This window comes from Anopheles bellator, chromosome 1 (genome assembly GCF_943735745.2).
Source record: "Anopheles bellator chromosome 1, idAnoBellAS_SP24_06.2, whole genome shotgun sequence".
NCBI classification, from domain to species: domain Eukaryota; kingdom Metazoa; phylum Arthropoda; class Insecta; order Diptera; family Culicidae; genus Anopheles; species Anopheles bellator.
Window position 1 is genome coordinate 53273123 of NC_071285.1, and position 24875 is coordinate 53297997.

Genomic DNA, 24875 nt, shown 5'->3' on the forward strand with positions numbered 1-24875 from the left:
GACTTTAATTAACAGCCGGGCCCTTGTGGTGGCCAGGCGGAACAACAAGGAAGCACCGCTTTACGACAGTGATCGACATAAGACCATTAAAGATTTAAATTATTATTTACACGAGGGTGTGTTCGGGTGAACCGGCCACCAGCCGAACGTTCTTGAACGATATTGGCGTCAATGGTCGCTCTATTCCGGGGGGTGCTTCAAAATATAAATATCTATTTATTGGTCAACGGCACGAAAAGACGCGTGACGCGTCCACCCCGAGCAACAACAGCTGCTTGGCCAGCGAATGGCGAGGCAGTTTTTGGCGGGACAGAAGCAACAGCATTGAATCATAATTCACAATTGAAGTGGGGCATCGGAAATAAAAATCCAATCCCGCTTATCGCCAGCAAACAGCTGATCGCGGACCGATAATGGCGGACCGACGGGAAGCATATCGGGTACTGTCGCCGTCAATCATCACCGACGATGGCCATCATCTGACGATCGGGAAAAACCACCACCGGGACCGGACATTAGTGGCCGGCCGATATAAACATCGCGTTTTGAAGCGCTTAAAGAACGCTCACGCCACCGGCCGGTCGGCAAATGGTTTCCTGCAACAAGGAACGCCCCGGTGCTCGGGAGCGAGGAAAACGAAAACTAGAAAATAAACTTCAACAAGTGGATGATCTAATGTGGCCCTGTGCGCCGCCCTGACCGGCTGAAAAGTCCGGCAAAAGGTGAAACAACCTGCTGCTGCTGCTGCTGCTGCTCGGGCCTCGGGCCGGCGCGTCTGCTGTTCGCGAAACGCACGCTTTTTGGCAGCGGATTTTCCGTTCACACGTTAATGTTTATTTCACCACGTTTTTGGCGGCCCCCAAACCCCGGACCGCACCCCCACCCCGGGCGCCTGTCAGTGTCGATCACTGACCAGCAACCTCTCGGGAAGCGGGCGAGCGTGCGCGCGAAGCAGGAAAAGTGGTTGTTGCAGCCGAACCGACGGCCGAAAACCGCAAATGCGTCATTCGTGGCGAGGCCAGTATTTTTACTTTTCACCGCCACCGATCGGCGCTAGTAGTAGTGATGGTCCTGCCCTTTTCGAGTGCGTTCGCACAGAGGGAAAACCCGATTAATCCGTTTCCCGACGCGGATCCGCTCCACTCAAGACGGTGGTTGGCCATCGCCGGACGCCGCCGGGTTAAATGCGCGGGAAATCAGACTCGGCGACGACGACGACGAAATGTTTACAACCACCCGATCGTTGGTTGGCCAGCGTCCAAGATCAACGCTCGGTTCCGGAGCGTTCTGCTCCTCTCCTTGATCGGCCGATGGTAGCCGATGCACCCGGGTTGCGGCACGAATCGACTGGAAAGGACGAAGCGTAATGGCCGTCGCCGTGGCCACTAATTAAGCTATAAACGGAGGTGATGCGAAGCGCCAAACGCGCGGGTTCACCTGCGATCGTACACAGGCGGCGATCGCCCTTTATTAGTTATTGATTTGGACGATGCGGCTTCAATGGCGATGCGGGCGAGTTGATTTACGAGCCGTAGCCGGGTTCTGCTGCGAAGGTTAAGAGTATCCGCATCCTTACACTCATCGTGTGGCCAACGTTTCGTTTTCTATCCATTTTCCGTAAACTTTCCCCGGGTGCCCTGGGCACCGAACAAATCAATCAACCGAAAGTACGTTCACCTCGCGGCCATTGCTACTGGCTCCGCGTGCGATGCGACGCAAAAAGTGCGCATCGGATCAGAGACGGATGGGCTAAATTCCCCGGATTTGTTTGCGTAGTTTTTCCAGCAGCAGTTTTCTACCGATTCGCCCGATCTGGTTGCGAACCGGTTCCGCTAGCACAATCAAAATAAACACAACACAGGGCGGTGGCGGCGCAGGCAGGATGTGCGAAGGCGCCACGGTGGTCCGCGGCGGAAGAGAATCTCCCGAAATACGCATCTCAAAATTTGTAACGAAAAATAGAAACAGGGAGCCAGCATCCCCGTGTGTTTACGCCTCCGTGTCGAACAGCTGAGCGGTAAATGCGTTGTTCGATTGCGGGAGCTTCCGATCGCCAGAATTGGTGATGAAAATCCGTGAATCATCAACGTAGAAGCGTCTAATCGTACGGTGGGGTTGCTTCTTCTTTTGTAGCCTGTCGCCGATGAGCACGATGGTGCAGGAAATTCCGTCCCAAGTGCCGGAAGAGCTGTACAATCTGACTCAGCTGGCCGAGGTGTCGATAGCGGCCGGTAAGCTGCCATCGGTGGCCCTGCCCGACTACCTGACGGAGCAGCAGCATCATCAGCAACATGTGCACGCGCCCAAAGCGTACGAGCCGATGATGTGCAATTTCGTCCAGTACGTGGACGCAGCGGGCCGGATGGTTATCGTCCCGTCGACCGATTACTACGTGCCGGCGTCCTACCCGGCGTACACCCTGGCTGGCCAGCAGCCAGCATCGGTCAGCATCCCGATAGTGGTCAGCATCTCGAGCACCGTTGTCGGCCCGGCCAGCCCAACCGTAGCGGCGAACCCCCGAACCCTACATTCCCTAGCGCCCTCGAACGATCTCTCGACGATGGTCACGAAGAAGAAGTGGACCAAAACGTGGGAGATAACCCACCGAATGCAGAACTCCGGTGTGACGGCGACCGTGGACCCCGGTATCCGTGCGCCGCAGGATATCGTTGTCGATAGCGATCGCGGTTGCCTGGTGTACTTTCCACCGACGACGCTCGTCCCTTCCGATGGTGGCTTATCGCCGGCCGATAAGGACGTGACGATGACGCCTATATCAGAGAGCCCACCGGCCCCGGAGGCTGTCAGTCGTTGCTACGGCAACGGCCTGGCGGCCGAGGTGTCCGAGGAGTCGCAGGATTCGGCCGTGGTCGAGTGTCACTATTCGCACAAAGTGTTTGACCGCAAGAAGGTGCGCAAGGCTCGCACCGTGTCCTGTGTCAGCCCGTGTGCCAGCTGTATGGAACCGGCGGGACCTACGGAGGAGCTGGCATCATGTCCGACCCCGGGGGACGGGGGCAGTGATTCGGGACTGGGTGATCACCTGAGCCCGAAAAGCAGTGGCGACGAAACGGTGAGCGGATCGTCCGACGATGTGCACGTGTGCCCGGAGTGCAACAAGCGGTACTCGACTTCGTCCAACTTGGCCCGTCATCGGCAGACGCATCGGTAAGCATTCCTGTTCCGTATCCTAGTTATTCCCCGTGATTAATTCCCCGTTTTTTTCGTTGGTGATACAGCTCGCTGGAGGACAAGAAGGCTCGTCGGTGTCCGTACTGCTCGAAGGTGTACGTGTCGATGCCGGCCTACTCCATGCACGTCCGCACCCACAACCAGGGCTGCCAGTGTCCGACTTGCGGAAAATGCTTCTCCAGACCGTGGCTGCTGCAGGGACACATCCGCACACACACTGGTAAGTCTACGCTCCAGGCTGCCAATCTTCCCGTTCCTTACCGTTCCTTTCGGTCCGGTTCCGCGCAGGTGAGAAACCGTTCCGCTGCAACGTCTGCCAGAAAGCGTTTGCCGACAAGTCGAACCTGCGGGCCCACGTGCAGACGCACTCGAACATGAAGCCCCACGCGTGTGGCCGCTGCGGCAAATCGTTCGCCCTCAAGTCGTACCTCTACAAGCACGAGGACTCGTCCTGCCTGAAGAACGACAAACCACCGAAACCGGCCAAGCAGGCGAACCGTGGGACGCGTCGTAAAAGCTGCAAACCGGTGGCCACCGTCACGGGGCCATCGGAGCCACCACCAAGGGAAGCAGCCATTCCATCCACGGCCACCGGAGTGTTCCGGAGCGCGGCTGCAACGGGTGAGTCGGACCAGCGCCATCAACTCGCCACCGCCAGCATCCCGTTCAAGGATGTGGTCCGTGCGAAGATCCGAGAAGTGTTCGGAGACAACTGTAAGCGCGCCGGCCGGTTTCTAACGCCTTCGGCTGCCGGGCACTCGACTAGCGCCCCCACCGTAGCTCCCGTCCCGACCGACAACCGGATCAGCGTGATCCGGCTCGCCACTTCCGCCGGCACGGCTCTCTACACGGGCGTCACTGCTGGTGCTGCCGGCTTGCCGGTGCATTCTCATGCCACCAGAAGTGGGACCACCGAGTTTACGCAAACCTACCCGGTGATGGCGTAAGATGGGCCGTAGTTCCGCGAAAGTGATGATCTCCTTCTGTGAAATGAAGTATTTGTCCCCTTTTTCACTGTGCCCCGGCCAGGAGATACTGGGTTTTCTTTTTTGGTAGTTTTGGTAAGATTGTGCCTGGCCGCTAACAAGTTGTCTGTACAGTTTACAACTTTCATTGGTAGGCTTAGGAGTAAGGCTGCGACAGCCGGACCACCGGTTAGTTGTACATTTTTACATCCCACTTTTCTACCTAACAGCTAAGCGAACCAAAGATTCTCTACTGCGTGTCCCGAAGGCAAATGTAGCATCGTGCATTTTGCTTTCTTCCTTCGGATGAAGGAGGGACCGCAGGGAGCAGTTACGAGTTAAGGCTGTCCACTGTGTAGCGTTTAAGGTATGTTTGTAGTGTTTAGGGGAGTTTTTACTGATGCGTTGCATTACGACGGAGCAGGGCAGTTTTTAATGGCAAACGCAACAAAACAGGACGAGAATGTTCTAGTCTGATTGGATTAATTTTGCTTTTGGTGTCGTGGCTGGCAAGATCCAGACCCCACCGCGTAGCAGAAGTTGGCAGTTTTACAACATGGTGAATAGTGAGTAAGGTAAGCCGAATTGATCGCAGAAATTGAGAAACAAATTGATAGTATTGTAAGCTGACAGTATCAAAAGGTGAAGCTGATCGAAAGGTGCAAATAGATTACGGTAGACACTAAGGACGACACTGCCCCCTTCCCGGAGCAGATTGCCGGTTGGCTGGGTTAGGTGCAATAGGTATAGTTAAGTTGTGATGCGACTGCGGCTCTTAGTATCCTAAGACGTGTGCTCGGTAAGATGTAAGGATTTTTTTTAATAAAAATAAAAACCATTTACAAACTGGCAACAGCAACAGTGAGTTCGTCTTTTTACTTCTCTTTAACTTTAACACTAGATATACCGTCGTTTTCTATAGGGTGAGCCATATATGATACACTTTTTATTTATTTGGTTATTAAAAACAAACAGCTTAATATTTTTCGATATTTGAACTTGTGTGAATGTGAAATGTGAATGTGTATGTGAAAAGAAAATAATGTTGGTCAAATGTCCACCACGGCTGGCCTAACAGTAGCCCATTAGATCGACCCATTTTTGATACATTTTTGACTATCTGTGGTCCTATCTCTGCAATAGCAATAAGAATTCCGGTCTTGAGGTCGTCAATAGTTGCTGGTTTGTTGTGTTTCACTGATCCCCAACAGATAACAGTCCAATGGTGTAAAATCGCAACTCTTTGGAGGCCAATTCACAACACCATTTCGCTGGAGGATAAGAAAAGTTCATGCATCGAAAAATAATAAGGCGTTTGTTTTCCATAAACAAATAAAAAAGTGCATCTTATAAGGCTTACCCTTGTACCAGACCAGTTAAAATGATGTCAAAATGACCAGTGTTAATGGAACTCGAAAGAAAAAAAACTGCCGACGAGGTACAAAGGATGCTTGCTTGATGGACGACGGAACATACGTGATGAATGGTGAATGGATTTTGGACAGCTTCTTGCACCAAAATTTTATCTCGCCACGGCACGGGGAGATATCTTCTCCAAGTTCAAATTTGAATTTGTCAATAAATTTTCACGAAAACTAATGATCTGGCGAGGAATTTGCACCTGTGAACGGAAAACCATGGTTTTCATCACAAACAGGACGATGAACTGATGGCGCGCATTCCAAAGAAAGTTCGCGAATTCATCCGACGATCGACAACGATTTTTAAAACTTTTCTCTCAAAGTACAATAAAATACCTTCGTTTTGACACCTTGACATACTTCCTAAGTCAAACCAACCCCGAGATAGAGCTAATTCAATTGTTCCCGATTCTAAGTGGGCCGGGCTTTAATGCCGTAACGAGTAGACGTTACGTTACCCGAGCGTTACACGAAGTATGCAGCCTAAAAGTAGGCACTGATTTCCCTTCACGTTACATTCATTTAATTTAATTTTTTTAAACTTTACACGCTAATTAATCACTCGGAAAGCGCTAATAAGCACTGCAAACAACGGATTAAATTAATCTAATACGATTTCAAAACACTCTCCAGACGGTCACGACAGAGACGTTTCGCGAATCTACATCATCTATCTACATCAATCTACATGCAACATCTACAGCCAGTGTCTACTAAGATCTCCGCAAGGTTAAATGACTTTTTATTGGCCCTTGCCCTTGACAGTTTGCAAACATTAAAGTGTTTGCTCAAGAAGCTAGTCAGTGTCACGGGCATCGGATTAACGACCGGCCCCAGTGAACCGGTTCTAATGCAGGCCGCCGGCCACAGATTCGGAGTCTGTCGTGCGTTTTTGCCATCTTGCGATAGGTTAGTTCAAGTGCGCCTCGGAATGGCCATCGCCTAGCCGTCTCGCTGCTGATGATGGACGCAAAAACTTATTTACCTCGGCATCGAAGCGATAGTGGCTCCACTGGTATTGGTTGGGCGCTTGAGCTATGCGTGAAAGTGAAAGCTCCGCACCGTTAGGCACCGTCGAATGCAGTTCGAATCGCGTGCCGTATGCACTTGCACTGCAGCGCATCAGTTGACCATCGGCAGTGCAACGGTTCGGCCTTCGAAATCGTTCCCACAATGGCGTCCAGCTCCGTACCTGGGCCGTTGTCCGTGGAAAAGTGTCCTCCACGGTACGAGGACAACGACGACGGGTCCCCACCATCGGAACTGCACCGATCGATTGCCAAACAGGAACTGGGTGAAACGGAGCAGGGTCGGGTGCAGGCGTTGGCCGAGCTGCGCCGATGGATCGCCGCGCATCCGCACATACGCAAGTGTCGCACCGATTCCCTGTTCCTGTTGCGGTTCGCGCGTGCCCGTCTCTACGATCTGGATGCGGCCCGTCTAGCGATCGAGCGCTATCTCACGATGCGTCAGACGTTTCGCCTGTGGTACGAAAACCTCGAGCCCACCGATCGCTATATGCGCGAGCTGGTGGACGAGGTACGCGGCTGTCTGCCGCTCGGTGTGGATCGGGCTGGCCGCATGGTGGCCCTGGTTCGGGTGCGCAGTTTCGATGTCACGCGCTACAACTGCTATCACCTCGGACGCTTCCAGCACATGCTGATGGAAGCGTACTTTGACGATACGGCGGTCCAGATTGGTGGAGGTGTCGCGATCATAGATTGTGCCGCGGCCACGATGGGCCATTTCATGTGCTTCAAGCTGGCGGATGTGAAAAACTTTATCGATTGCGTCCAGCATGCTCTGCCGGTGCGCGTGAAGGAAGTGCACATTGTTCACCTGCCCCTGATCGGACAGGCCCTCGGGAATCTCGTGCTTAGCTTCGCCGGTGAAGAGCTTCGGAAGCGCATATTCGTGAGTATCCGGACACGGTATGGCGATAAATTGCATAACAAATTGTTGCCTTTCTTTCGCTAGTTCCACGGCACGATGGACGGTGTGTTGAAGTACGTCGATCGCGATCTGCTGCCGCTAGAGTACGGTGGAAAGTCTAGCCCGGAAGAGATTACCCTGAAGCTGAAGGACCGACTTGCTGCCAGGCGGGACATGCTACTGTTGTTAGATCAAATGGAAATCGATTGTGCACCGTACGCTCACTTTTGGAACGAAACCAGCGAAGGCGACATCGAGTTTGGGATGGAGATTGACTGATCCTCGTGAGGTTTTCACCAAGCGCCTTATGCGTCGGTCACAGATTTCATACAAGTACTGGCTGCCGGTTCCAAACTTGATTTACTAGCCGATCACTTGCACGCCCCTGTGTCGCGGCACGTGGGATGGACCTCCAGGCGAGTAGCCGTCAGTCCCCGGGTGTAATGAGATAAATATAAAATAATCACCAACGTGCCGGGGTTAGCAGGTTGCACTTACGCTATATTATTCCGCTACCCCCTTGAGAGGTCATCGTTGATAGGAGAGAGAGCAGCAGATGTTCATAGACGTGTAAAATTAAGTTCTATCACCGTCTAGTGGATCAGGCTACGAACCAGCTGCACATACAGCGCAATGTGTTTGAATGGTTTTAACTAGCGTGTAGGTTCAGGTTGGAAAGAAACAATAAATCTGTGTTGCTCGAAACACATTTTCGTGTCGATCGCATTGTTTGAGCACAATATCTGCTTTGCATCTCGAGGCGATCGAAAGCATGATGCGATCACAGTGCAGCATGGGCTTTTGATCGAGCGATCGATTCAAACCGCGTACTACAAGGCTGCGTACAACGCGCAAGGGCACCGCGGCTATCGCTGCTTACAGCGATCAGCCGCGATCGCTGACGTTTCGTGGCCGAGCACTCGAAGGTAGGCAGGCAATTAAATCAGCCGTAGCAGCAAGTCTAGGCTTCTCGTTCTAAGCGGGTTCGCAAGTACAGATTTACTGCTTTTGATACGTTTTTCATCTTCCGTCGCTCCCACCGAGCAACGTTTGCGAACGGTGCGACAGTATCGTTTAATGTGCGGTGCCGATTAGATCGTTGCGCACGATGTCGCTCGTGGCCGATGGTAAATACTCGGTGGAAAAGCGCCCGGCGAGCTACGAAAAGTACGAGTTTACCCTACCGGAACTGTATCGCAACCTGGCGAAGAAGGAACTCCGCGAGGATGACGATATTCGCGAGCAATCGTTGGATCAGATGCGCGAATGGATCGCCAAACATCCGTACATACGCAAGTGTCGTACGGATTCGTCCTTTCTGTTGCGTTTCCTGCGTTTCCGGAAGTACTCGGTTCCGGCGGCATGCGAAGCGCTCGAGCGATACCTGGCCATGCGAGAAACGTTTCCCACGTGGTTCAAGAACCTGGACTGCAACGAGCCGAGGATGCGAGAGTTGCTCGAGGATGGTGTGTGCTTCCGGGTTGGCCAGGACAGCGACGGCCGCACGGTGATTCTGTTTTCGGTCCGCAACATGAACGTGGATAAATTCGATCCCCTGGACCAGGGTCGATTCGTGGCGCTGGTGATCGAGGCACTGCTAGAGCTGGAAGAAGTCCAGATCGGTGGGTTTCGTGTGATGGTAAACTTCACGGACACGGTACTGAAACACTACGGGGTTTGGGGTGTCACGGACATGAAGATCTTCATGGATGCCATCAACCGCTCGTACCCGATCCGGATACGCGAGGTGCACGGTGCAAAGCTCCCGAAGTTTGCCGTCTCCATCCTGAACCTGTTGCTCACGTTCGCCAGTCCGAAGCTGAAGGAGCGGATCATTGTAAGTGCATTTTGGGGTAGAGTTGCCGTAGAGTTGCCGTGTAAAGCATTGCCCGATAATACTCTTTGACGTTTCCGCAGTGTCACAAAACGGTCCTGGAAATGAAGAGCAAATTCGATGCCTCGGTGCTGCCGACGGAGTTTGGTGGGGAAGTTGATCTGGGCGAAATCAACCGCAAGTTTCTTAAACACCTCGAGGATCGACGGAGCGTGATAATGGCGCTCGATGAGCTGGACATCGATACCGCGCACTACTCGGCGCTCTGGAGCCAGAGCCACGTGGTCGAAAATGAGGTTGAAGGTGGAGTGGCGGGCAGTTTTCGGAAGCTGAACGTTGATTAGATAGTCAGACTAAAGTTTTATACTAACCTTAAGGAAGTCACATGCTTACAATAAAGATGGGAATGATTAGGTGACCCCTGTTGTCGTTTGTTTGATCTTGGACCCCAAAAGTCATGTTACGATCTGCGTCTAAATTGAGAAACTAAATTTGTACAAAATATTTAAAAATCACGTTTCCCTTAATTATCTTATTTTCGATTGTTTGAATTGTTATGAATCTGTGAGCAAGGTACGAAGGTACGAAACATTGCTCAGTGGCTGGTGGGATTACGGCCATTTTGCTGGGTGCATTGCGCTACCCCTTAGCATTAAAACTATTAAGCCACTAATGACTACACGCCATTTCGATTCACAATGAGTCATTGAAAAAAGAAACGCTTCTGAATCGTGTTTCAGGCACAAAAAACATGTTTTTTTATCTACTACAAGGATTGCGAGTGCACAATCGTAAACGTAAACAAGTTTCGATCCCACGGTTCCAGTGCGACATGTTCCACCGCGCGATCGCGTTCATCCGTAGCTCGGGTTTAGATTGAATCCATCAGTCATACGGTTCACTTCGGTTGAGCACCACGTCGCGCGTCAGTAAAATGTCCTCCCACAGCCCTTTCTCGGTGGAGAAGCGCCCGGACGGCTACGAAAAGTACGAGTTTACCCTGCCGGAGCTGTATCGCAACCTGGCGAAGAAGGAACTCCGCGAGGATGACGATATTCGGGAGCAATCGTTGGATCAGATGCGCGAATGGATCGCCAAACATCCGTACATACGCAAGTGTCGCACGGATGCGTCCTTTCTGTTGCGATTCCTGCGCTTCCGGAAGTACTCGGTTCCGGCGGCATGCGAAGCGCTCGAGCGATACCTGGCCATGCGGGCCACCTTTCCACAGTGGTTCATGAACCTGGACTACCAGGAACCGGCCATGCGAGAGATGCTCAAGGACGGAGTGTTTGCGCGGCTGGGTGAAGACAAGAGTGGACGCACGGTGCTCTTTTTTCGATTCGCGCGGTTCAACGTGGAAAAGTTTACGGCCCTGCAGGAGGGACGATTTGCGGCCCTGCTGATCGAAGCGCTACTAGAGTGGGAGGAAGCGCAGATCGGTGGCTTCCGGGTGGTGTGTGACTATCGTGGGTCGGTGTTGAAGCACTACGGCATTTGGGGTGTTTCGGACATGAAGATCTTTATGGACGCCATCAACCGCTCGTACCCGATCCGGTTGCGTGAGGTACACGGAATCAAGTTCCCGAAATTTGCGGTTCCCATCATCAACGTGCTGGTGTCGTTCGCGAGCCCCAAGCTGAGGGAACGCATCATCGTAAGGAACGAGAAGGGGGCGGCTTTCGAGAGCTTCTTTTGCCATTCAAACTTTTGTCCATTTTTGTTTCTTTAACCAGTGTCATGACAGTGTTGAGAGCGTGGCGAAGCACGTTGAAGCATCGCGGCTGCCGAAAGAGCTCGGCGGTGAAGCCGATCTGCAGCAGTTGGAAGCAGCGTTTCTGAAGCACTTGGAGGCGAGACGCGATGTTCTGCTGGCGCTTGACGAAATGGACATCGATACGGCGCACTACTCTTCCCTGTGGGCCAAAGGAATCGACCACGAGAACGAAGTTGATAGCGGAGTGGCTGGAAGCTTCCGGAAGCTGGCTGTAGATTAACCGGATCAGCGAGTGGTTAGTTATAAATAAAGTTAATGGGTAACATGTGGGTTCCAAAAACTCTAATCCTGTAGACGGAAAGTCAAAACAACCCTTAAATGAAAGTTTGCGCCTTTCGAGCGATTCTCTCTGAGTGAAGCGTCGCCGACGCCGCCTAATCTAATATATGCACATTTTAAACAAGTTTCAGTGGTTAAGCCCACGCTGCCGGCCAGGTACTGTCTGAACTCATCAACAGCAACCTATCTGTATCACAGTATCTGGCACAATCGTTTGGCGTGTGAATTTTTATACGAAGCCCAGGCAAACAATTGCACAAAGAGTACTACAATTACCGGGTTAATCCAGATAAACGGCTTTGCTCTTGTCACAAAGGTCGGGGCCACGTGTTCGACCCCCTCTCACAGATACATCCTTTTCGTCGACAGACACCATAAACACAGCATTGAGCGATTATGCGAAAATTTGACTCATATTTATTGCACTGCTGAGTCTGCTTGCTACACCGGGAATTCAAACCTGCGTCGGAACGGCAGCGTTCTGCTCGTCCCAGATCGGGGCGTAGTGATCGAGATCGATCTCCATCTGATCCGCTGCAGTCAAAACCTCCCGGTGTTGCTCAATAAAAGCCCACCACTTCCGGTTGATGGCATCCAGATCGAGATCCCCACCGTATCCTGTCGGTCGAAGCGCCGGATCGAAGTGCTTCTCCAGTTCTGCGACCGTGGCGTAGCACTGAAACGAGGGAACCCGGACTTAATTATCGATCTGTAGGACTGCGAACTGGGTTACTGCTAGCTCACATTGATCCGCTCGCGAACTTTTGGGTTGACGAATGAGAGGAGTTTCTCGGTGAACGGAAGCGCCTTCTTCGGGAGCCTGGCCGCGTGCGTGTCGTTGTACCGCAACGGGTACGAGCCGGTGAACGACCTGAAGCTAGTGTGAAGATCCGCGGAGCTCCACTGTTCCACAATTTGCATATCAAAGTCGCTGTAGTCGATCATCAGCTGTATCCCACCGATTTGCACTTCTTCCAGCTCGAGCAATGATTCGATTAGTAGGGCCACAAATTGGCCACCCTGGGGCGGTTTGCAAATTGTGGCATCGAAGAACGCCATACGGAAGAGCACCACCGTCCTACCGTGGCTGTCCTGGCCCAGGATGGAAGCGGAGCCTTGATCGTACATCTGCTTCATCAGCGAGAAATGGCTGTCGATGTTCTTGAACCACACGGGGTACATCTCCCGCATCATCAGGTAGCGCTCGAGTGCCTCACACGCCATCGGGACGGAAAACTTGGCCAACCGCAGGAATCGCAGCAGAAACTTCGCATCCGTGCGCACTTTTCGGATGTACGGGTTGTTCACAATCCACTGACGCATCTCGGCCAGGCCCTGCTTCCTGGAGGTGTCATCCTCCCGGAGTTCCTCCTTAGCCAATTCGCGGTACAACTCGGGAAGCGAAAACTTGTACTCGTCCCATTCCGTGATCGTCTTGTCCACACTGTAGCCTGCTAATTTCGACATCTCGATGGCAGTGCTTCGCAGTGGCGGTCCTGAACGGAACTGTACTGCGGAACCTGAACCTGCAGCAGCTTATGTAGCTTCGCCAGGAATTCGGGAGCGCGGATTCTATCAATTGATGGAAGAAAAAAACAGCGTAGGTCGATTACTTCGAAGGTCACCGTACAGGGTTATCACTGGGTGCTAAGGGCCATGTCGAGTATGACTTCCTTTTGCAAGTGCAGTTTCAAGCTTAACCGATCGCTGATTGCGAATTAAAATGCATTTCCTTTGCCACACTCACTTGCCGGGCTACAAGCAGCCCATACCCGAAAATCCAGATGCATCCACAAATAATGCAATGGCGATAAGGATGATCGTTGTTCACCCGGCTGCAACCAAATCATCGTTCATTATCAATATTAAACCGGTCGCGGTTTCGAACGGACCGCCAGTCTCTCGGTGCACTCCGTACGGAAGAAGTCGTGGCAGAGAAAATGTCCAAACTGGCTGCATACCCGGTGGTGAAAGAGTACAAGCTGGAGCAGGAGTATCGGTTCCAGTTGCCGGCGCTGTACCGGAAGCTGGCCGAGGAAACTCTGCGCGAAACCGACGAGATTCGAGAGCACGCACTGGCGCAGATGCGCGAATGGATAGTGAACAACAGGCACATCCATAAGGTGCGCATGGACGATTCGTTTCTGCTGCGATTTCTGCGAGCCCAAAAGTTATCCGTAACGATGGCGTGCGAAGCCCTGGAACGCTACCTGACGTGGCGCGAAATGTATCCAACGTGGAGTAAAGGATCGAGTTTCCAGGAACCGATCATCCGGCAGATGTACGATGCAGGCGGTCTGTCAGTGCTGGGCCAGGGCAATGATGGACGTACGGTGGTTTTGATTCAGACGGAGCCGTTCGCAAATTGGGACCCAACGCAAACGGTTCGTTTCGTGACGATGATACTCGAAACGCTGCTCGAATGGGAAGAGGTCCAAATTGGAGGGATCCTGGTGCTGCTCGACTACACCGGCACCAGCAAGAAGCTGTTCGAGATCTGGGGAATGACCGAATTGAAGATAGTCATGGAGGGCTTGTGCCGCGCGTACCCGATACAGTACCGGGAAGTCCATGGTGCCCTGATCCCCAAGGCTGGGATCCCGGTCGCGGAACGGGCGCTTTCCTTCACTCCACCAAAGTTTCGTGAGCTGGTGCACGTAAGTGGGAGGTACTTTGGGGTATCGGTTTTGCACTGATCAGCTTTTCCGTCGTTTCTCAAAGTGTCATGCAGCGGTTGAGGATCTGTGGAAACATTTGGAACCATCGATTACGCCGAAAAAGTACGGGGGCACTTTGGACTTGGATGCGGTCAACAAGAAGTTTGCCGATCGTATTGAACAGTTCCAGAACGTCGTGTTGGGACTGGACGAGATGGAGATCGACCTGGACCACTACTCGGCGCTGTGGGACGAACAGAATCCGGACTTGATGGAGGCGAAGGCGTTTAAAAATTTGAGCTTCGACTGATCGTACGATCAAACATCAGAGCTTGGGTCACAATAAAACAGAAACGAAGGCTACAAAATAGCTGCGTGTGTCTAAACTTCGTTTTTGGGAAAGAAAAAGGGATTTTAAGCAAATGAAGTTGTTTGACTATTATGTGCCAAAAAATATGGCTGTAAAGAACATCGAAGTCTGGGAGCGAAATTCAGTCTTGAAAATGGTGGTGCGAGATTAAGATTTACTGTACCGTTTGATAACACACGAAACAGACAAAACAGTTTCGCCTATTTTCAACCGAATTGAAGATCAACGAAGGTGAAGTAATGCAATGTTTTATTTTTGCACTTTATCTCTCGGCCCGTTTGATAGCGAATAGGCCGTTGGGGTCAGTTCAATAGCAAATGTTCCAGAGATTGATTGCTTCCGATCGGGAAGCTTGCCATTCTTGCGTTCGTGAGGCTCCTCGTACGATCAGTTCTGTTGGTGCATCGTTTGAAACCGCAAGGAAGTACGCTGCTTCAAGTATGGCTTACTCGGTGCTAAAGTGTCCCGCGGCATACGATGAGTACCGCTTTACACTACCGGAGCAGTACCGGCAGATCGCAAAGGAGGAACTGCGCGAAGATGACGCGACTCGGAAGCAAGCGCTAACCGAGATGCGCCAGTGGATCGTGGACAATCCACACATCCGGAGCTGCCGTACGGATGCAAAGTTTCTGCTGCGATTCTTGCGCTTCCGTCAATTCTCTGTCCCGATGGCGTGCGAGGCACTCGAGCGCTACCTATCGCTACGGGAGCTGTATCCGAGTTGGTTCAAGAATCTGGATTGCAACGAAGGCCTGATGAGTGAGATTATCAAGAACGGACCGTTTCTGTACCTTGGCCAGGACACTGCTGGCCGGGCTGTGATGTTAGTACGCTTTGGTCGCTTCGAAGGACAAAAGCACCTGGCAGTGCATGATGGACGCTATGCAGCAATGATCATGGAGACGATGCTGGAGAGCGAAGAGCTGCAGATCGGCGGAGTCCAAGTGCTTATCGATTTCACGGAGACCACCGTGGACAACTATGACAAGTGGGGCACATCGGAACTGAAGATTCTCATGGAAGCCTACAGCCGTTCGTATCCACTACGTTATGGGGAAATTCATGCGGCGGTACTTCCAAAGTTTGGCATTCCTGCGGTTGATACGTTTCTGTCGTTTGCAAATCCCAAAATGCGTGAGAAAATTCGCGTAAGTTTGAGTTTGGCACACGTAAATACCGTCATCCGATCAGTAATATTTGTTATCCTTTGCAGTGCTATTCAACGATCGCCGAGCTGGAGCAACTTATCGAACCGCACCAAAAACCGACTGAATATGGTGGGCAGGTGGACATGGGCGAACTGAGTCGTTCGTTTTGGAAACGAATCGAAGAGCAGCGCCAGGTCGTTCTTGGGCTCGATCGGATGGAAGTAGACGTCGATCACTATGCGGCCGTATGGGACGAGGAAGAACCTTCGCCAGCGGAGGCTGCTGCGGGAGCGGTGCTGAAACATATCGATTTTCACTAACCGGCCAAACGTGAATCTGTTGATCTTTTGAGACGACGAAGCATGGTAAAAAGGCATAAGGAAAACCCTACTTCATTCAGGGTCGGATGGTAAAAATCTGTTTGCGTTCGAAAGTTTTGGAAAACCTCTCACGAAAGTGGCCTACACGCCAGTGGCCAGTGGCTGATGTATGGAAAAATAGTGCAAAATAAATGCATACTTCCCACAACGCCGTTCACTCGATCTCCGGTTAAGCGATCTGATTGGTTAAGCTAGCATTAAAAAATGTACCGATAAAACCAGCTGGCCGTAGACACTGGTTCAAGTTCGACCCTAATAGTAGGTTAGCGTGTTTGGTGCAGCGCTATGCATTCGCAGCGCCATCAACACCACATTCAGTCGTCGATCGACCGATCCACCGACGAGTTCGATTGCTCTCTCTGGCGTAGGTTACAGTGACATAGCTGATCATGGCGGTACCGACCGTGGCTAAATGTCCGCCAAATTACGACCCGTATCGCCCGGTTGACTCGACCTTGCACCGTCAGCTAGCGCGAGACGAGCTGCGCGAAGAGACTGCGATCGCGGAGCAGGCTCTACAGCAAATCCGTGATTGGATAGCGAAGAATCCTGCCATCCTAACGTGCCGCACAGATTACCCATTTCTGTTGCGGTTTCTGCGTGTCCGCAAATTTGCGCACCTCGCGGCGTGTGAGACGCTCGAGCGGTACCTGGCAATGCGGCAGCGGTTCCCGGCTTGGTTCGCTACACTGGACACCACGGAGCCGTGGGTGGACGAGCTGATAGACAGTGAGTTTATATTGCCGTTAGGCAGGGACGCCAAGGGCCGCCAGGTGCTTCTCGTGCGCTTTGGCCGTGTGGATATCGATCGATTCTCGGTGAGCCAACAGATCCGATTCATTACGATGATTCAGGAGTGTCTGTTCGAGGACGAGCGGGACCAGATCTCCGGAACAGTGACCATCTCCGATCACTCGCACGTGCCGATGCGAGCGTTCGCCCTGTGGTCCTTTACGGACATTAAGAACTACGTCGATTGCATCAACAAGTCGATTCCGCTGCGAGTGCGAGAGGTGCACGTTTTAAACCTGCCCCTGTTTGCCTCCAGCGTCGGCGAATGGATTATGAGCTGCTGCAGCGAAAAGTTGCGTAGTCGTTTGAAGGTAAGATTGGCATGATAGGTGCAACAAGTGCATCACCAAACAGCTTCTTCTCTTCACACAGTGTTACAGTTCGGTGGATGCATTCCTTTCGACAACCGACTTGAGACCGCTGCTGCCGAAAGAGTACGGCGGAGAACAGGACGCATCGGACTTGAAGCGCCAGTTGAGGCAAACGCTAAGCCACCACAAGGATGTTCTGCTCGGGTTGGACGGTATGAAGCTAGATCAAAAACGGTGTGCCTCTATCTGGAATCCCAGCGAGTGTACCGAACTTGATAGTGGAGCGATCGGCAGTTTTCGTAAGTTGGATGTAGATTAGTGGAGATCGTCGAAATTACAAGAAGAGAAGGGTTCGAGCACGGTGGGTATATTGGTGCCAGCGTTTAGTTTATTATGTAAAATGTGAATAAACTTGCTCATTATCATACAATCGACAGTCTGTTTCGTTTTCAGTTGTTTTGCTTTATTTCCTGCACCGCATTCGACTGCGTGAGTGTGTTGTCTTCGTAGGTTTCCAGTACGTCCGCCAAATGTTCATTATCACGGGGTTTCTTAAACTGCCGTTTCTTGTTCTGTATTTTCTTCCGCTTCGGCAGAAGTGGTTTCTTCGGTCCGTGATCCTGCATCGAGCGGATGCCCTGCTTCTCAAGGTATTCGTCAATCTTCGCATCATCCATTGCGTCGACCGTCACGGAACGCCACAGCTTCTGGAAGTCTTCATCAACTTGAAAGTTTGCCGTACGATCGTTGTAGAACAGAATCTTTTTCTTATCGTTCGGTCGGGTAATAAAAATGATCTCCGAAGCACGATTCTTGAGCACTTTCTCACAGTGCGGCAGAGACTCCTGCACGTCGTCCAGCAGCACTCCACCGAGACCTTTCAGGTCGTGTTGCTTCAGGAGGCGCATCAACGATTTTCCGTCCTTAAGTTTAAACACGGCTTTGAACAGAAATCGCCCGTCCGGGGTTAGTTCAATCTTTGGATTGTTTCGAAGTGCCTCTCCCTGTAGCCACTGTTGGAATGGAGATAGTACCATGAGTTTCATAACGAATGACCAATGAGGACCATTTCCTACCGCTTTCACCGAGGATCCTATGTCTAATTGGTTGGTTTCGTCGAGGATTTCGTCCAAAGTTAAAGGATGATCGTCTCCCTCCTGGTGCCGGGTGCGCATATGCTTCACAATTTTTGCCAGCACACCGAAGCGATACTGGGAACTGCCGGACATAGTTTTGTAGCTGTGTACAGGGAATAAACAAAGGCCATTAGTCTCCGAAGCATCAAGCCCTTGCTCGATCGCATCCTTACTTGGAGGCATCAATCTTGGGCGGTGCGCAGGCCGAACGAGGCTTTTTCATATCCTTCGGTGTCGTGAAAGAACTTTCCGTTTTGGCCTTCTTCTCGACGCTAGAAAAGAATGTAACAATGAAGGACTTCCACAATGCCACAGCGGCACCAAAGGCGCTACTTACGTTGGCGTGGCCATCGCCCGCCGCTTGAAGGCCTCCCGCTCGCGCAGCAGTGCTGGATCCATTGTGATGTTAGTAACGGTTCCTTCAGCAACCTAAAATGGATGGCTTTTTATTCGATTTTAGTAAAAACTTCGACACCGTCCTAAACTTCGATCTCCTTCAGTTGTAAACAAAGTGAAATGAAAACAACGTCACCAAATGACAGCTCACGGAATCGATCAATGAATGAGTGCCGGTGAGTGCCGTAAACGCGAACGGAGTGACTCGATGTTCAATCGTAAACAATCGATTAAACTTCCAAAACACAACGCGCGGCTATTTTAAAATGTTTTAATCTCAATAAGCACGTGATACAGCAGAAGCAAAATGAAGCAAAAAGAAGGTTTTCTTCTTTTTCATGCGCAAATAGAAATCAACGGTTGCTAGTGAACGATTCGAACAGCAAGCGTCCGTTCGGTTAGCAACAAAGGTTTGCCAGATTGGCACGAATTTGACCTTAAGCATCTCTCCTTTGGCGCATTGCGTGTCGAATATGGTACAGTGCGACGTTCGCAGCCGGTTTGTTTGCTCTCTAACTTTATCCCTTTTGCCAAGCGAATTCGGTGAATTCGAAACAAAGAACTGCTCCTGCTGTGCAGAATGAGACAATACCGATCGGGATAACTTCTTCTTCTCAATAACCGGTTTTTTGAGTTCACGATCGAAGACGAAAGGTTACGAGAAAGAAAACAGATTCCCGAAACCAGAATACCGGACACAGGGAACGAATCCGAGCATCAAAAACCCCTGCGACTCCGAAACGAGGAATGGTACGCACGGTGGAAGAAGAAGATATATTACCAATAAAACGAGACTTCCGGTCAACACCCACGGCAGTCGAGGCGCGAACGGCACATCGGCACTTACGACGCACCGCCTCCGTCCGTGGAATCGTGGTGGTGTGATTGAAGGTACGTTGACGTTGCTATTTAGTTAATTGAATCCGCGCGTGGAGGGAGTACTAGTATCCAGAAGTGAAAGTTTCGTTAGTCTGTGGCCACACTGAGCAGCGCCCAAGGTTAGCGTTTAGTAGTGCAGCTGGTAAGTTGCCAATTTGCTATCGACCATAGATTATTCCCATATGGGGGCCACTAAATCAATATCGTTTCTCATCTCATGTTCTTCCAGCATCGGAACCGAATCGAGCCATGAGGGAAGCATTCGTTGTTGCGTTCGCGCTGCTGGCGTACCACTGCTGTATTGGCCATGGAGAGACTCAGGACAGGTAAGAGCAATCCATTGTTTACCGATAGGGCCACTAAAAGGATTATAACCCTGTACAACACTCGTACCGTCACGAAGGTGGTATTGCGCGTGGCATACAAAAGCATCAATGGCCCCGAGGCCCAGCCCATCGGGCGTGTAATTGATTTTTAATGTTTGATAACGTGTGATCGCGCCAGAGTGCGCACGATAGTAGGGCACTTGACTCGACGGTCGGTATGAAAAAGTTGCAAAGACTGTTTCTGTTGGGACTGGTACTTTTGGCCGTTGCCGTTCTTGTATCGATTTCTTTCGATAATGCGAATGGAACACAAAACTACGAGAGGTGGTATACATTTTCGAATAATTGTAAACTAAATAACAAAACCCCTTTTTCCCTCACTTTTGCATCGTGTTCATTAATTCGATTTTCATCGTTCTCTCTTTAAAACAGTGGCGCTCCAGTGTGGGGCTATAGGTGCGTCGAGGATCGTTGCGTGAAAACACCGTTCTCGGAGGATTACCCGCGGGAGAAAGCGATCAGCTTGGCGGCCTGCCGATTGTTTTGTGGCAATGGTGCCGGTTTGCTATGGCCACAGCCCACCGGACCCATCACGATCGGTACCGACCTGGTGCACATCGACCCGGAACAGGTTTGGTTCGAGTGGAACGAAAAGTTGCAGCAGTTGGCACCACTGTGGGAGACCAATAAGGAACGATTCCGTCGACAACTTCAAGCTACGGCCCAAGGCGTTTCACTACGTAGCGGTGGCCGCAGCATGCACGTCAAGATCGATGTTGAGGACGAATCGCTTACATTGAACCACGGCACCGACGAGAGCTACACGCTAACCGTTGGCGGCTCGAAGGGTGACGGCGCCTTGCTAGCAACGATAAAGGCAAAAACATTCTTTGGTGGTCGTCACGGACTTGAAACGTTGGCGCAGTTTGTCTTTTTCGACGATATCCGGGATGAGTTGCAGGTAGTGGGCTCGCTGAACGTTTCCGATGCACCGGTCTATCCACACCGCGGGCTGTCCCTCGATACGTCACGTAACTTTCTTACGATGGAGTCATTGAAGCGTACTCTGGATGCCATGGCCATGGTAAAGCTGAACGTGTTCCACTGGCACATAACGGACTCGCAGAGCTTCCCGATGGTGATCCAATCGCGGCCGACGCTGCATACGTACGGGGCGTACAGCCGGCGTCAAGTTTACACGGCGGCCGATATCCGCGATTTGGTGCAGTATGCCATCGAGAGGGGAATCCGAATTGTGCCCGAACTGGACGCTCCGGCGCACGTCGGTGAAGGATGGGAAAAGCTGAACGTCACGAGTTGCTTCAACTACCAACCGTGGGAAAACTATTGCGTCGAACCACCGTGCGGTCAGCTCGATCCAACGAAGGACGCCGTGTACGACATTCTGCAGGACATTTACCGCGAGATGAATGAGGTCTTCAACCGGTCGGATCTGTTCCACATGGGAGGCGACGAGGTGTCGATCCGCTGCTGGAACGCTACCGAGGGCATCCGGAGCTGGATGAAACAACGCCAATGGGGCCTAGAAGGGTCGGATCACATGAAACTATGGAACTACTTTCAAACGGAAGCCCTTCGTCGTCTGGACAATACATTGCCGGACAGTGGAAGCCGTCCAATAGTAATGTGGACGAGTAAACTAACGGAGTCGCCATACCTTGAGCAGTACCTGGACAAAAATCGCTACCTCATCCAGGTGTGGACGACCGGGAATGATAGCAAGGTAGTGAACTTACTAGAGAAAGGCTACCGCTTGATCATCTCCAACTACGATGCGCTCTATCTCGACTGTGGGTTCGCCGGGTGGGTCACGGATGGTAACAACTGGTGTGCACCGTATATCGGTTGGCAGAAGGTGTACAATAACGATTTGATGGCGATCGGTGGTCCGTACGCGCAGCAAATACTCGGCGGTGAGGCCGCTTTGTGGATGGAGCAGTCGGATAGCTACACGTTGGATAGCCGCCTTTGGCCAAGATTGAGCGCCCTGGCTGAACGGCTTTGGAGCAATCCCCGGGCCGGCTGGCAGGCGGCCGAAGCACGGATGCTCATGCATCGCGAACGCTTGGTGCTCGGAGGAATCGCGGCCGACAGCCTTCAACCGCAATGGTGCCTACAGAACGAAGCCGACTGTCCCATCGGAGGCGATATTGGCCGTTCTTGATCGCCTGCTTTAGTCAATTTAGAATTGAACTTTAAATTCCAAATTCCTGCCTCTTTAATGCTCTCACTTCAAGGTCCATTATTCAGACGGCAAACCCGTTTGGCTGATTACGTATAAATAAACGATACTTGCTTTATTGTTTAGTCATATTTTAGGGATCCTTTTTACTGGAATTTCGTAATTTTTTAGTTCGCTAATTCCCGGTGTGTGCACAAATCGCGATAACCAGCAACGTGTTGACGCCATTTCGGGACGCCAGCGTGCAATGATTCACACCATTCGGGGACAGTTTATTAGCAAACAAAAAACGGTATTAAGTAGTTTATAATCAAACCATAAAACTCCTGCCGCGGGGGAGATACTAATCTATGGTGTTTCGTTGGATGATCGGCGTCGTAGGATGATTTTTTCCCGAGGGATGGATAATTCTTTGTTAGGTTTGGGGTCTAAATCGGGAGTTGAATGCTTATTCCTTTTCACCCCCAAAAGCCATCACAATATGTTGAGAACGCACACGTACGGAATATACGAGAATTATTATGATCTGACGCCCGCTGACGTGATTTTGAAAGATTCATTTTATGCATGAATCGGCTGGCGGACGGTTTTAATAGCTGGCCAGGTAATCGTTCTCACTCTGGCGGCCAAACTTGTAGATGAGTGTCGAGAAAAAGATGAAGATGTTGTGAATCAGCAGAGCGTAGCCCGGATACTTGTCGGTTCGGGCTTCGTTTACGGCAAACTCGGCCACCATGATCCAAATGGCCGCAATGATCGACGTGAACCCTAGTAAGAACCCAGCGAAAAGAAAAACCTTGATTCCACTCCCGCCAAGGACACCACCGGTGAAACCAGCACCTCCGTGCAGCTGGAAAACGAAACGATTGCAAGAGAAGGTTAATCACAGCTTATGGGCAAAACCAAGTGGCACCCACCATCTCGTTGGAGACTGCATTGACCATAATGAAGCTTATCGTAGCCAGAATGCCGCAGATGTAGAAAGAAAAGTTGAAGGAATTCGGATACACGGACGCTGTGTCGATAATAATCCACCAGCCTGAAAAGAACTGCGGCAAGGAAGGTTATTAATTCAATTACCGTGGCCGCGTAATCGCAATCGCGACTTACCAGCAAGGACGCTAACAGGGTGGCAACTATGGTTCTTTGTGGAATGTTTTCGAACCAATAGCCCTGCCGAATTCTCTCCATTATCGTCATTGTGATGCGCGTGAACTGTCCTCGATCAGTTGGGAGCAGGAATGAAGGACAGTACTGGGTCGATTGTTTCGAACCGACCGATACTCCTCAATTGCAAACCAATAGAGACCGTAAAACTGTTGTATCAATTCACAATTCGCAGTGTTTTTCGATGATTTACAGTTTATTGATAAATTTTGCATCCATGAATCATGACAGCAGCTGTCAAAGTGCGTTCAGAAAGTTGTAGCCAAGGAGGTGTGCCCTTCGTCGGGAGAGCGTCGAAAATGTAACTGCACAAAAGCAAAACAAATAAATCGTACACATTTGAAATCGATTGTTAGAAGATAGTTTCTAATTTAACTTTTTATTGCGCTATAAAAATAGTTTAAACCATTTCTGCCACCTTGCTCCTAGCAGAAACTTTTACTAAGGACGATAGAAGCAACGAAACGGCATAAGGAGCTCCGTTCACGAATGCCAGATATCCGATGTAGGGAATTGGTGGACTGTTTAAATCCACGAAAGGTACTTTGAGCCATATTCCTCTCCTGGTGGCATCACGAACGTGATGAGTGCTGAAGGCAATTAATGCCATTGCAGTAGCAAGAGTGAATACGCCGTTCGTTGTCCGTTTTCCTACGATCAGGAGCATAACGATCAGAAAGCATATTGCTGAGTTATGCAGGAATGGTCGTCGATTAAGATTCGTGGCGTCCTGAAAAAGGGAACAATAAACTATTAACCATGACCGGGATAGTGCAAATATTGCATCACGACATACCTGCAATCGAAACGACCGTGCTTCTATAAAGTGGTCCAAATCAATCAAAGATGATACAAGTGCGGCTTCTAAAAGCAAAGCACCATATTCACGTTTTGTTGGGTGGTATTTTATGCTGCCCAGCACCAGTTCAGCACCGATAAGGCCAATCAGGACGTGTGTAGCATTATCGATGCATGCCCGCAGAAGCGCGGGCATTTGTGGAGCTTCGCATAGTTTATCCCCTACGATGCACACGAACAAAAGACCCACATGTTTAAGGAATAAAGCGATATTCAAAAACATTAAGGGTAAGGGTTAAGGTTTACTGTAAAATTCACAAAACACTGCAAACATTGATTTTGCGCATTGCACGGAGAATGTTAAGTTGGAACCAGTTGTAAGTTTAAGCACATACAGAATCGATGTAAACAACACAGTTTGCCGGCTGTCAAACACCCTTCAGGAACGATCGCTACACTGGTGGAAATATTTAAAAAGCTGCTGTTAATTAATCATCTTTGTTTCATTTGGATTTCTGCTCTTAGTACTCAGTACCATCGACATCCTCACATCGTTTTCCATTGTTCCCGAGCGATGCGAGATCGCCGGTTTCTTCAGCCGGTGACCACTTTTATCCGGTCGGCATGTTTTTGCTCGTACGCTGGCATGCCGCGTCGCACTGGTCACCAAAATAAACGCACTGCAACCGTGTTTTAGCTTGTTGACGTCCTAAAAATAGTTCCGACGGTCAGTCGGCGGCAGGCATTCAACCTCTTTTGCAAACCCCATCTTGGGCCCCCTACACCCCAGGCACCAGCGAACGGGTTGGGATGACCAACAGTTGGCCAACCAGCACCGAAGCCGGGGCATTGCAACACGCCGGCTCGGGCTGGTAATTAAAAATCGATCCCAACTAACGCTGCTACGGC

At 50.9% G+C, this 24875-nt stretch overlaps 12 protein-coding genes across 14 annotated transcripts; 8 read left to right on the top strand and 4 right to left on the bottom strand.

The window, feature by feature from the left end:
• The first annotated feature begins 2152 nt into the window (after positions 1 to 2152).
• On the top strand, positions 2153 to 4139 carry LOC131215845 (zinc finger protein 574). The gene is made up of 3 exons (XM_058210242.1): positions 2153 to 3168; positions 3240 to 3412; positions 3481 to 4139. Exons 1-3 carry the CDS (start codon positions 2153 to 2155, stop codon positions 4137 to 4139), a joined length of 1848 nt encoding a protein of 615 aa, XP_058066225.1.
• Positions 4140 to 6751: 2612 nt separating this feature from the next.
• LOC131215846 (retinaldehyde-binding protein 1-like) lies at positions 6752 to 7789 on the top strand. Its single transcript, XM_058210243.1, has 2 exons — positions 6752 to 7492; positions 7556 to 7789. Exons 1-2 carry the CDS (start codon positions 6752 to 6754, stop codon positions 7787 to 7789), a joined length of 975 nt encoding a protein of 324 aa, XP_058066226.1.
• An 812-nt stretch (positions 7790 to 8601) lies between these two features.
• Positions 8602 to 9690, top strand: LOC131216610 (clavesin-2-like). Its single transcript, XM_058211145.1, has 2 exons — positions 8602 to 9347; positions 9428 to 9690. Exons 1-2 carry the CDS (start codon positions 8619 to 8621, stop codon positions 9686 to 9688), a joined length of 990 nt encoding a protein of 329 aa, XP_058067128.1. The 5' UTR covers positions 8602 to 8618; the 3' UTR covers positions 9689 to 9690.
• Positions 9691 to 9900: 210 nt separating this feature from the next.
• LOC131215848 (alpha-tocopherol transfer protein-like) lies at positions 9901 to 11341 on the top strand. Its single transcript, XM_058210244.1, has 3 exons — positions 9901 to 9908; positions 10275 to 11001; positions 11081 to 11341. Exons 1-3 carry the CDS (start codon positions 9901 to 9903, stop codon positions 11339 to 11341), a joined length of 996 nt encoding a protein of 331 aa, XP_058066227.1.
• Positions 11342 to 11854: 513 nt separating this feature from the next.
• On the bottom strand, positions 11855 to 12867 carry LOC131215849 (retinaldehyde-binding protein 1-like). Its single transcript, XM_058210245.1, has 2 exons — positions 12145 to 12867; positions 11855 to 12076 (listed from the first exon to the last, which is right to left on the bottom strand). The coding sequence occupies exons 1-2, from the start codon at positions 12865 to 12867 to the stop codon at positions 11855 to 11857; spliced, it is 945 nt and encodes a 314-aa protein (XP_058066228.1).
• A 460-nt stretch (positions 12868 to 13327) lies between these two features.
• Positions 13328 to 14380, top strand: LOC131216669 (retinaldehyde-binding protein 1-like). Its single transcript, XM_058211222.1, has 2 exons — positions 13328 to 14057; positions 14122 to 14380. Exons 1-2 carry the CDS (start codon positions 13341 to 13343, stop codon positions 14365 to 14367), a joined length of 963 nt encoding a protein of 320 aa, XP_058067205.1. The 5' UTR covers positions 13328 to 13340; the 3' UTR covers positions 14368 to 14380.
• Positions 14381 to 14867: 487 nt separating this feature from the next.
• On the top strand, positions 14868 to 15973 carry LOC131215850 (clavesin-2-like). Its single transcript, XM_058210246.1, has 2 exons — positions 14868 to 15578; positions 15644 to 15973. Exons 1-2 carry the CDS (start codon positions 14868 to 14870, stop codon positions 15896 to 15898), a joined length of 966 nt encoding a protein of 321 aa, XP_058066229.1. The 3' UTR covers positions 15899 to 15973.
• A 374-nt stretch (positions 15974 to 16347) lies between these two features.
• Positions 16348 to 17380, top strand: LOC131215851 (clavesin-2-like). The gene is made up of 2 exons (XM_058210248.1): positions 16348 to 17061; positions 17123 to 17380. Exons 1-2 carry the CDS (start codon positions 16348 to 16350, stop codon positions 17378 to 17380), a joined length of 972 nt encoding a protein of 323 aa, XP_058066231.1.
• Positions 17381 to 17480: 100 nt separating this feature from the next.
• LOC131216401 (general transcription factor IIE subunit 2) lies at positions 17481 to 18673 on the bottom strand. Its single transcript, XM_058210883.1, has 4 exons — positions 18535 to 18673; positions 18371 to 18469; positions 18138 to 18300; positions 17481 to 18074 (listed from the first exon to the last, which is right to left on the bottom strand). The coding sequence occupies exons 1-4, from the start codon at positions 18594 to 18596 to the stop codon at positions 17511 to 17513; spliced, it is 888 nt and encodes a 295-aa protein (XP_058066866.1). The 5' UTR covers positions 18597 to 18673; the 3' UTR covers positions 17481 to 17510.
• A 306-nt stretch (positions 18674 to 18979) lies between these two features.
• LOC131205441 (chitooligosaccharidolytic beta-N-acetylglucosaminidase) lies at positions 18980 to 22104 on the top strand. Of its 3 annotated transcripts, XM_058197535.1 has the most exons (3): positions 18980 to 19614; positions 19702 to 19798; positions 20231 to 22104. In XM_058197535.1, exons 2-3 carry the CDS (start codon positions 19722 to 19724, stop codon positions 21981 to 21983), a joined length of 1830 nt encoding a protein of 609 aa, XP_058053518.1. In that variant the 5' UTR covers positions 18980 to 19614; positions 19702 to 19721; the 3' UTR covers positions 21984 to 22104. The 3 variants fall into 3 exon arrangements, with proteins under 3 accessions (XP_058053518.1, XP_058053517.1, XP_058053516.1); XM_058197534.1 differs by lacking the exons at positions 18980 to 19614; positions 19702 to 19798 and adding an exon at positions 19991 to 20122; XM_058197533.1 differs by lacking the exons at positions 18980 to 19614; positions 19702 to 19798 and adding an exon at positions 20016 to 20125.
• LOC131205442 (transmembrane protein 50B) lies at positions 22091 to 23356 on the bottom strand. The gene is made up of 3 exons (XM_058197536.1): positions 23112 to 23356; positions 22919 to 23050; positions 22091 to 22851 (listed from the first exon to the last, which is right to left on the bottom strand). The coding sequence occupies exons 1-3, from the start codon at positions 23199 to 23201 to the stop codon at positions 22591 to 22593; spliced, it is 483 nt and encodes a 160-aa protein (XP_058053519.1). The 5' UTR covers positions 23202 to 23356; the 3' UTR covers positions 22091 to 22590.
• Positions 23357 to 23557: 201 nt separating this feature from the next.
• On the bottom strand, positions 23558 to 24328 carry LOC131216663 (transmembrane protein 267). Its single transcript, XM_058211216.1, has 2 exons — positions 23965 to 24328; positions 23558 to 23898 (listed from the first exon to the last, which is right to left on the bottom strand). The coding sequence occupies exons 1-2, from the start codon at positions 24247 to 24249 to the stop codon at positions 23569 to 23571; spliced, it is 615 nt and encodes a 204-aa protein (XP_058067199.1). The 5' UTR covers positions 24250 to 24328; the 3' UTR covers positions 23558 to 23568.
• Positions 24329 to 24875: the final 547 nt, after the last annotated feature.

Coding starts and splice junctions, on each gene's coding strand:
- LOC131215845 (XM_058210242.1), top strand. CDS start 2,153: ATGGTGCAGGAAATTCCGTCCCAAGTGCCGGAAGAGCTGTACAATCTG. Junction 3,169..3,239: donor CGTCATCGGCAGACGCATCG/GTAAGCATTCCT, acceptor TTGGTGATACAG/CTCGCTGGAGGACAAGAAGG. Junction 3,413..3,480: donor ACACATCCGCACACACACTG/GTAAGTCTACGC, acceptor GGTTCCGCGCAG/GTGAGAAACCGTTCCGCTGC.
- LOC131215846 (XM_058210243.1), top strand. CDS start 6,752: ATGGCGTCCAGCTCCGTACCTGGGCCGTTGTCCGTGGAAAAGTGTCCT. Junction 7,493..7,555: donor AGCTTCGGAAGCGCATATTC/GTGAGTATCCGG, acceptor TTCTTTCGCTAG/TTCCACGGCACGATGGACGG.
- LOC131216610 (XM_058211145.1), top strand. CDS start 8,619: ATGTCGCTCGTGGCCGATGGTAAATACTCGGTGGAAAAGCGCCCGGCG. Junction 9,348..9,427: donor AGCTGAAGGAGCGGATCATT/GTAAGTGCATTT, acceptor ACGTTTCCGCAG/TGTCACAAAACGGTCCTGGA.
- LOC131215848 (XM_058210244.1), top strand. Junction 11,002..11,080: donor AGCTGAGGGAACGCATCATC/GTAAGGAACGAG, acceptor TTCTTTAACCAG/TGTCATGACAGTGTTGAGAG.
- LOC131215849 (XM_058210245.1), bottom strand. CDS start 12,867: ATGTCGAAATTAGCAGGCTACAGTGTGGACAAGACGATCACGGAATGG. Junction 12,077..12,144: donor AAGTTCGCGAGCGGATCAAT/GTGAGCTAGCAG, acceptor CCCTCGTTTCAG/TGCTACGCCACGGTCGCAGA.
- LOC131216669 (XM_058211222.1), top strand. CDS start 13,341: ATGTCCAAACTGGCTGCATACCCGGTGGTGAAAGAGTACAAGCTGGAG. Junction 14,058..14,121: donor AGTTTCGTGAGCTGGTGCAC/GTAAGTGGGAGG, acceptor CGTTTCTCAAAG/TGTCATGCAGCGGTTGAGGA.
- LOC131215850 (XM_058210246.1), top strand. CDS start 14,868: ATGGCTTACTCGGTGCTAAAGTGTCCCGCGGCATACGATGAGTACCGC. Junction 15,579..15,643: donor AAATGCGTGAGAAAATTCGC/GTAAGTTTGAGT, acceptor TATCCTTTGCAG/TGCTATTCAACGATCGCCGA.
- LOC131215851 (XM_058210248.1), top strand. CDS start 16,348: ATGGCGGTACCGACCGTGGCTAAATGTCCGCCAAATTACGACCCGTAT. Junction 17,062..17,122: donor AGTTGCGTAGTCGTTTGAAG/GTAAGATTGGCA, acceptor CTCTTCACACAG/TGTTACAGTTCGGTGGATGC.
- LOC131216401 (XM_058210883.1), bottom strand. CDS start 18,596: ATGGATCCAGCACTGCTGCGCGAGCGGGAGGCCTTCAAGCGGCGGGCG. Junction 18,301..18,370: donor CCCAAGATTGATGCCTCCAA/GTAAGGATGCGA, acceptor CCCTGTACACAG/CTACAAAACTATGTCCGGCA. Junction 18,075..18,137: donor TAGGATCCTCGGTGAAAGCG/GTAGGAAATGGT, acceptor CCATTCCAACAG/TGGCTACAGGGAGAGGCACT.
- LOC131205441 (XM_058197533.1), top strand. CDS start 20,016: ATGAAAAAGTTGCAAAGACTGTTTCTGTTGGGACTGGTACTTTTGGCC. Junction 20,126..20,230: donor ACACAAAACTACGAGAGGTG/GTATACATTTTC, acceptor TCTTTAAAACAG/TGGCGCTCCAGTGTGGGGCT.
- LOC131205442 (XM_058197536.1), bottom strand. CDS start 23,201: ATGACGATAATGGAGAGAATTCGGCAGGGCTATTGGTTCGAAAACATT. Junction 23,051..23,111: donor CCCTGTTAGCGTCCTTGCTG/GTAAGTCGCGAT, acceptor TCCTTGCCGCAG/TTCTTTTCAGGCTGGTGGAT. Junction 22,852..22,918: donor ATGCAGTCTCCAACGAGATG/GTGGGTGCCACT, acceptor TTCGTTTTCCAG/CTGCACGGAGGTGCTGGTTT.
- LOC131216663 (XM_058211216.1), bottom strand. CDS start 24,249: ATGTTTTTGAATATCGCTTTATTCCTTAAACATGTGGGTCTTTTGTTC. Junction 23,899..23,964: donor CACGGTCGTTTCGATTGCAG/GTATGTCGTGAT, acceptor TCCCTTTTTCAG/GACGCCACGAATCTTAATCG.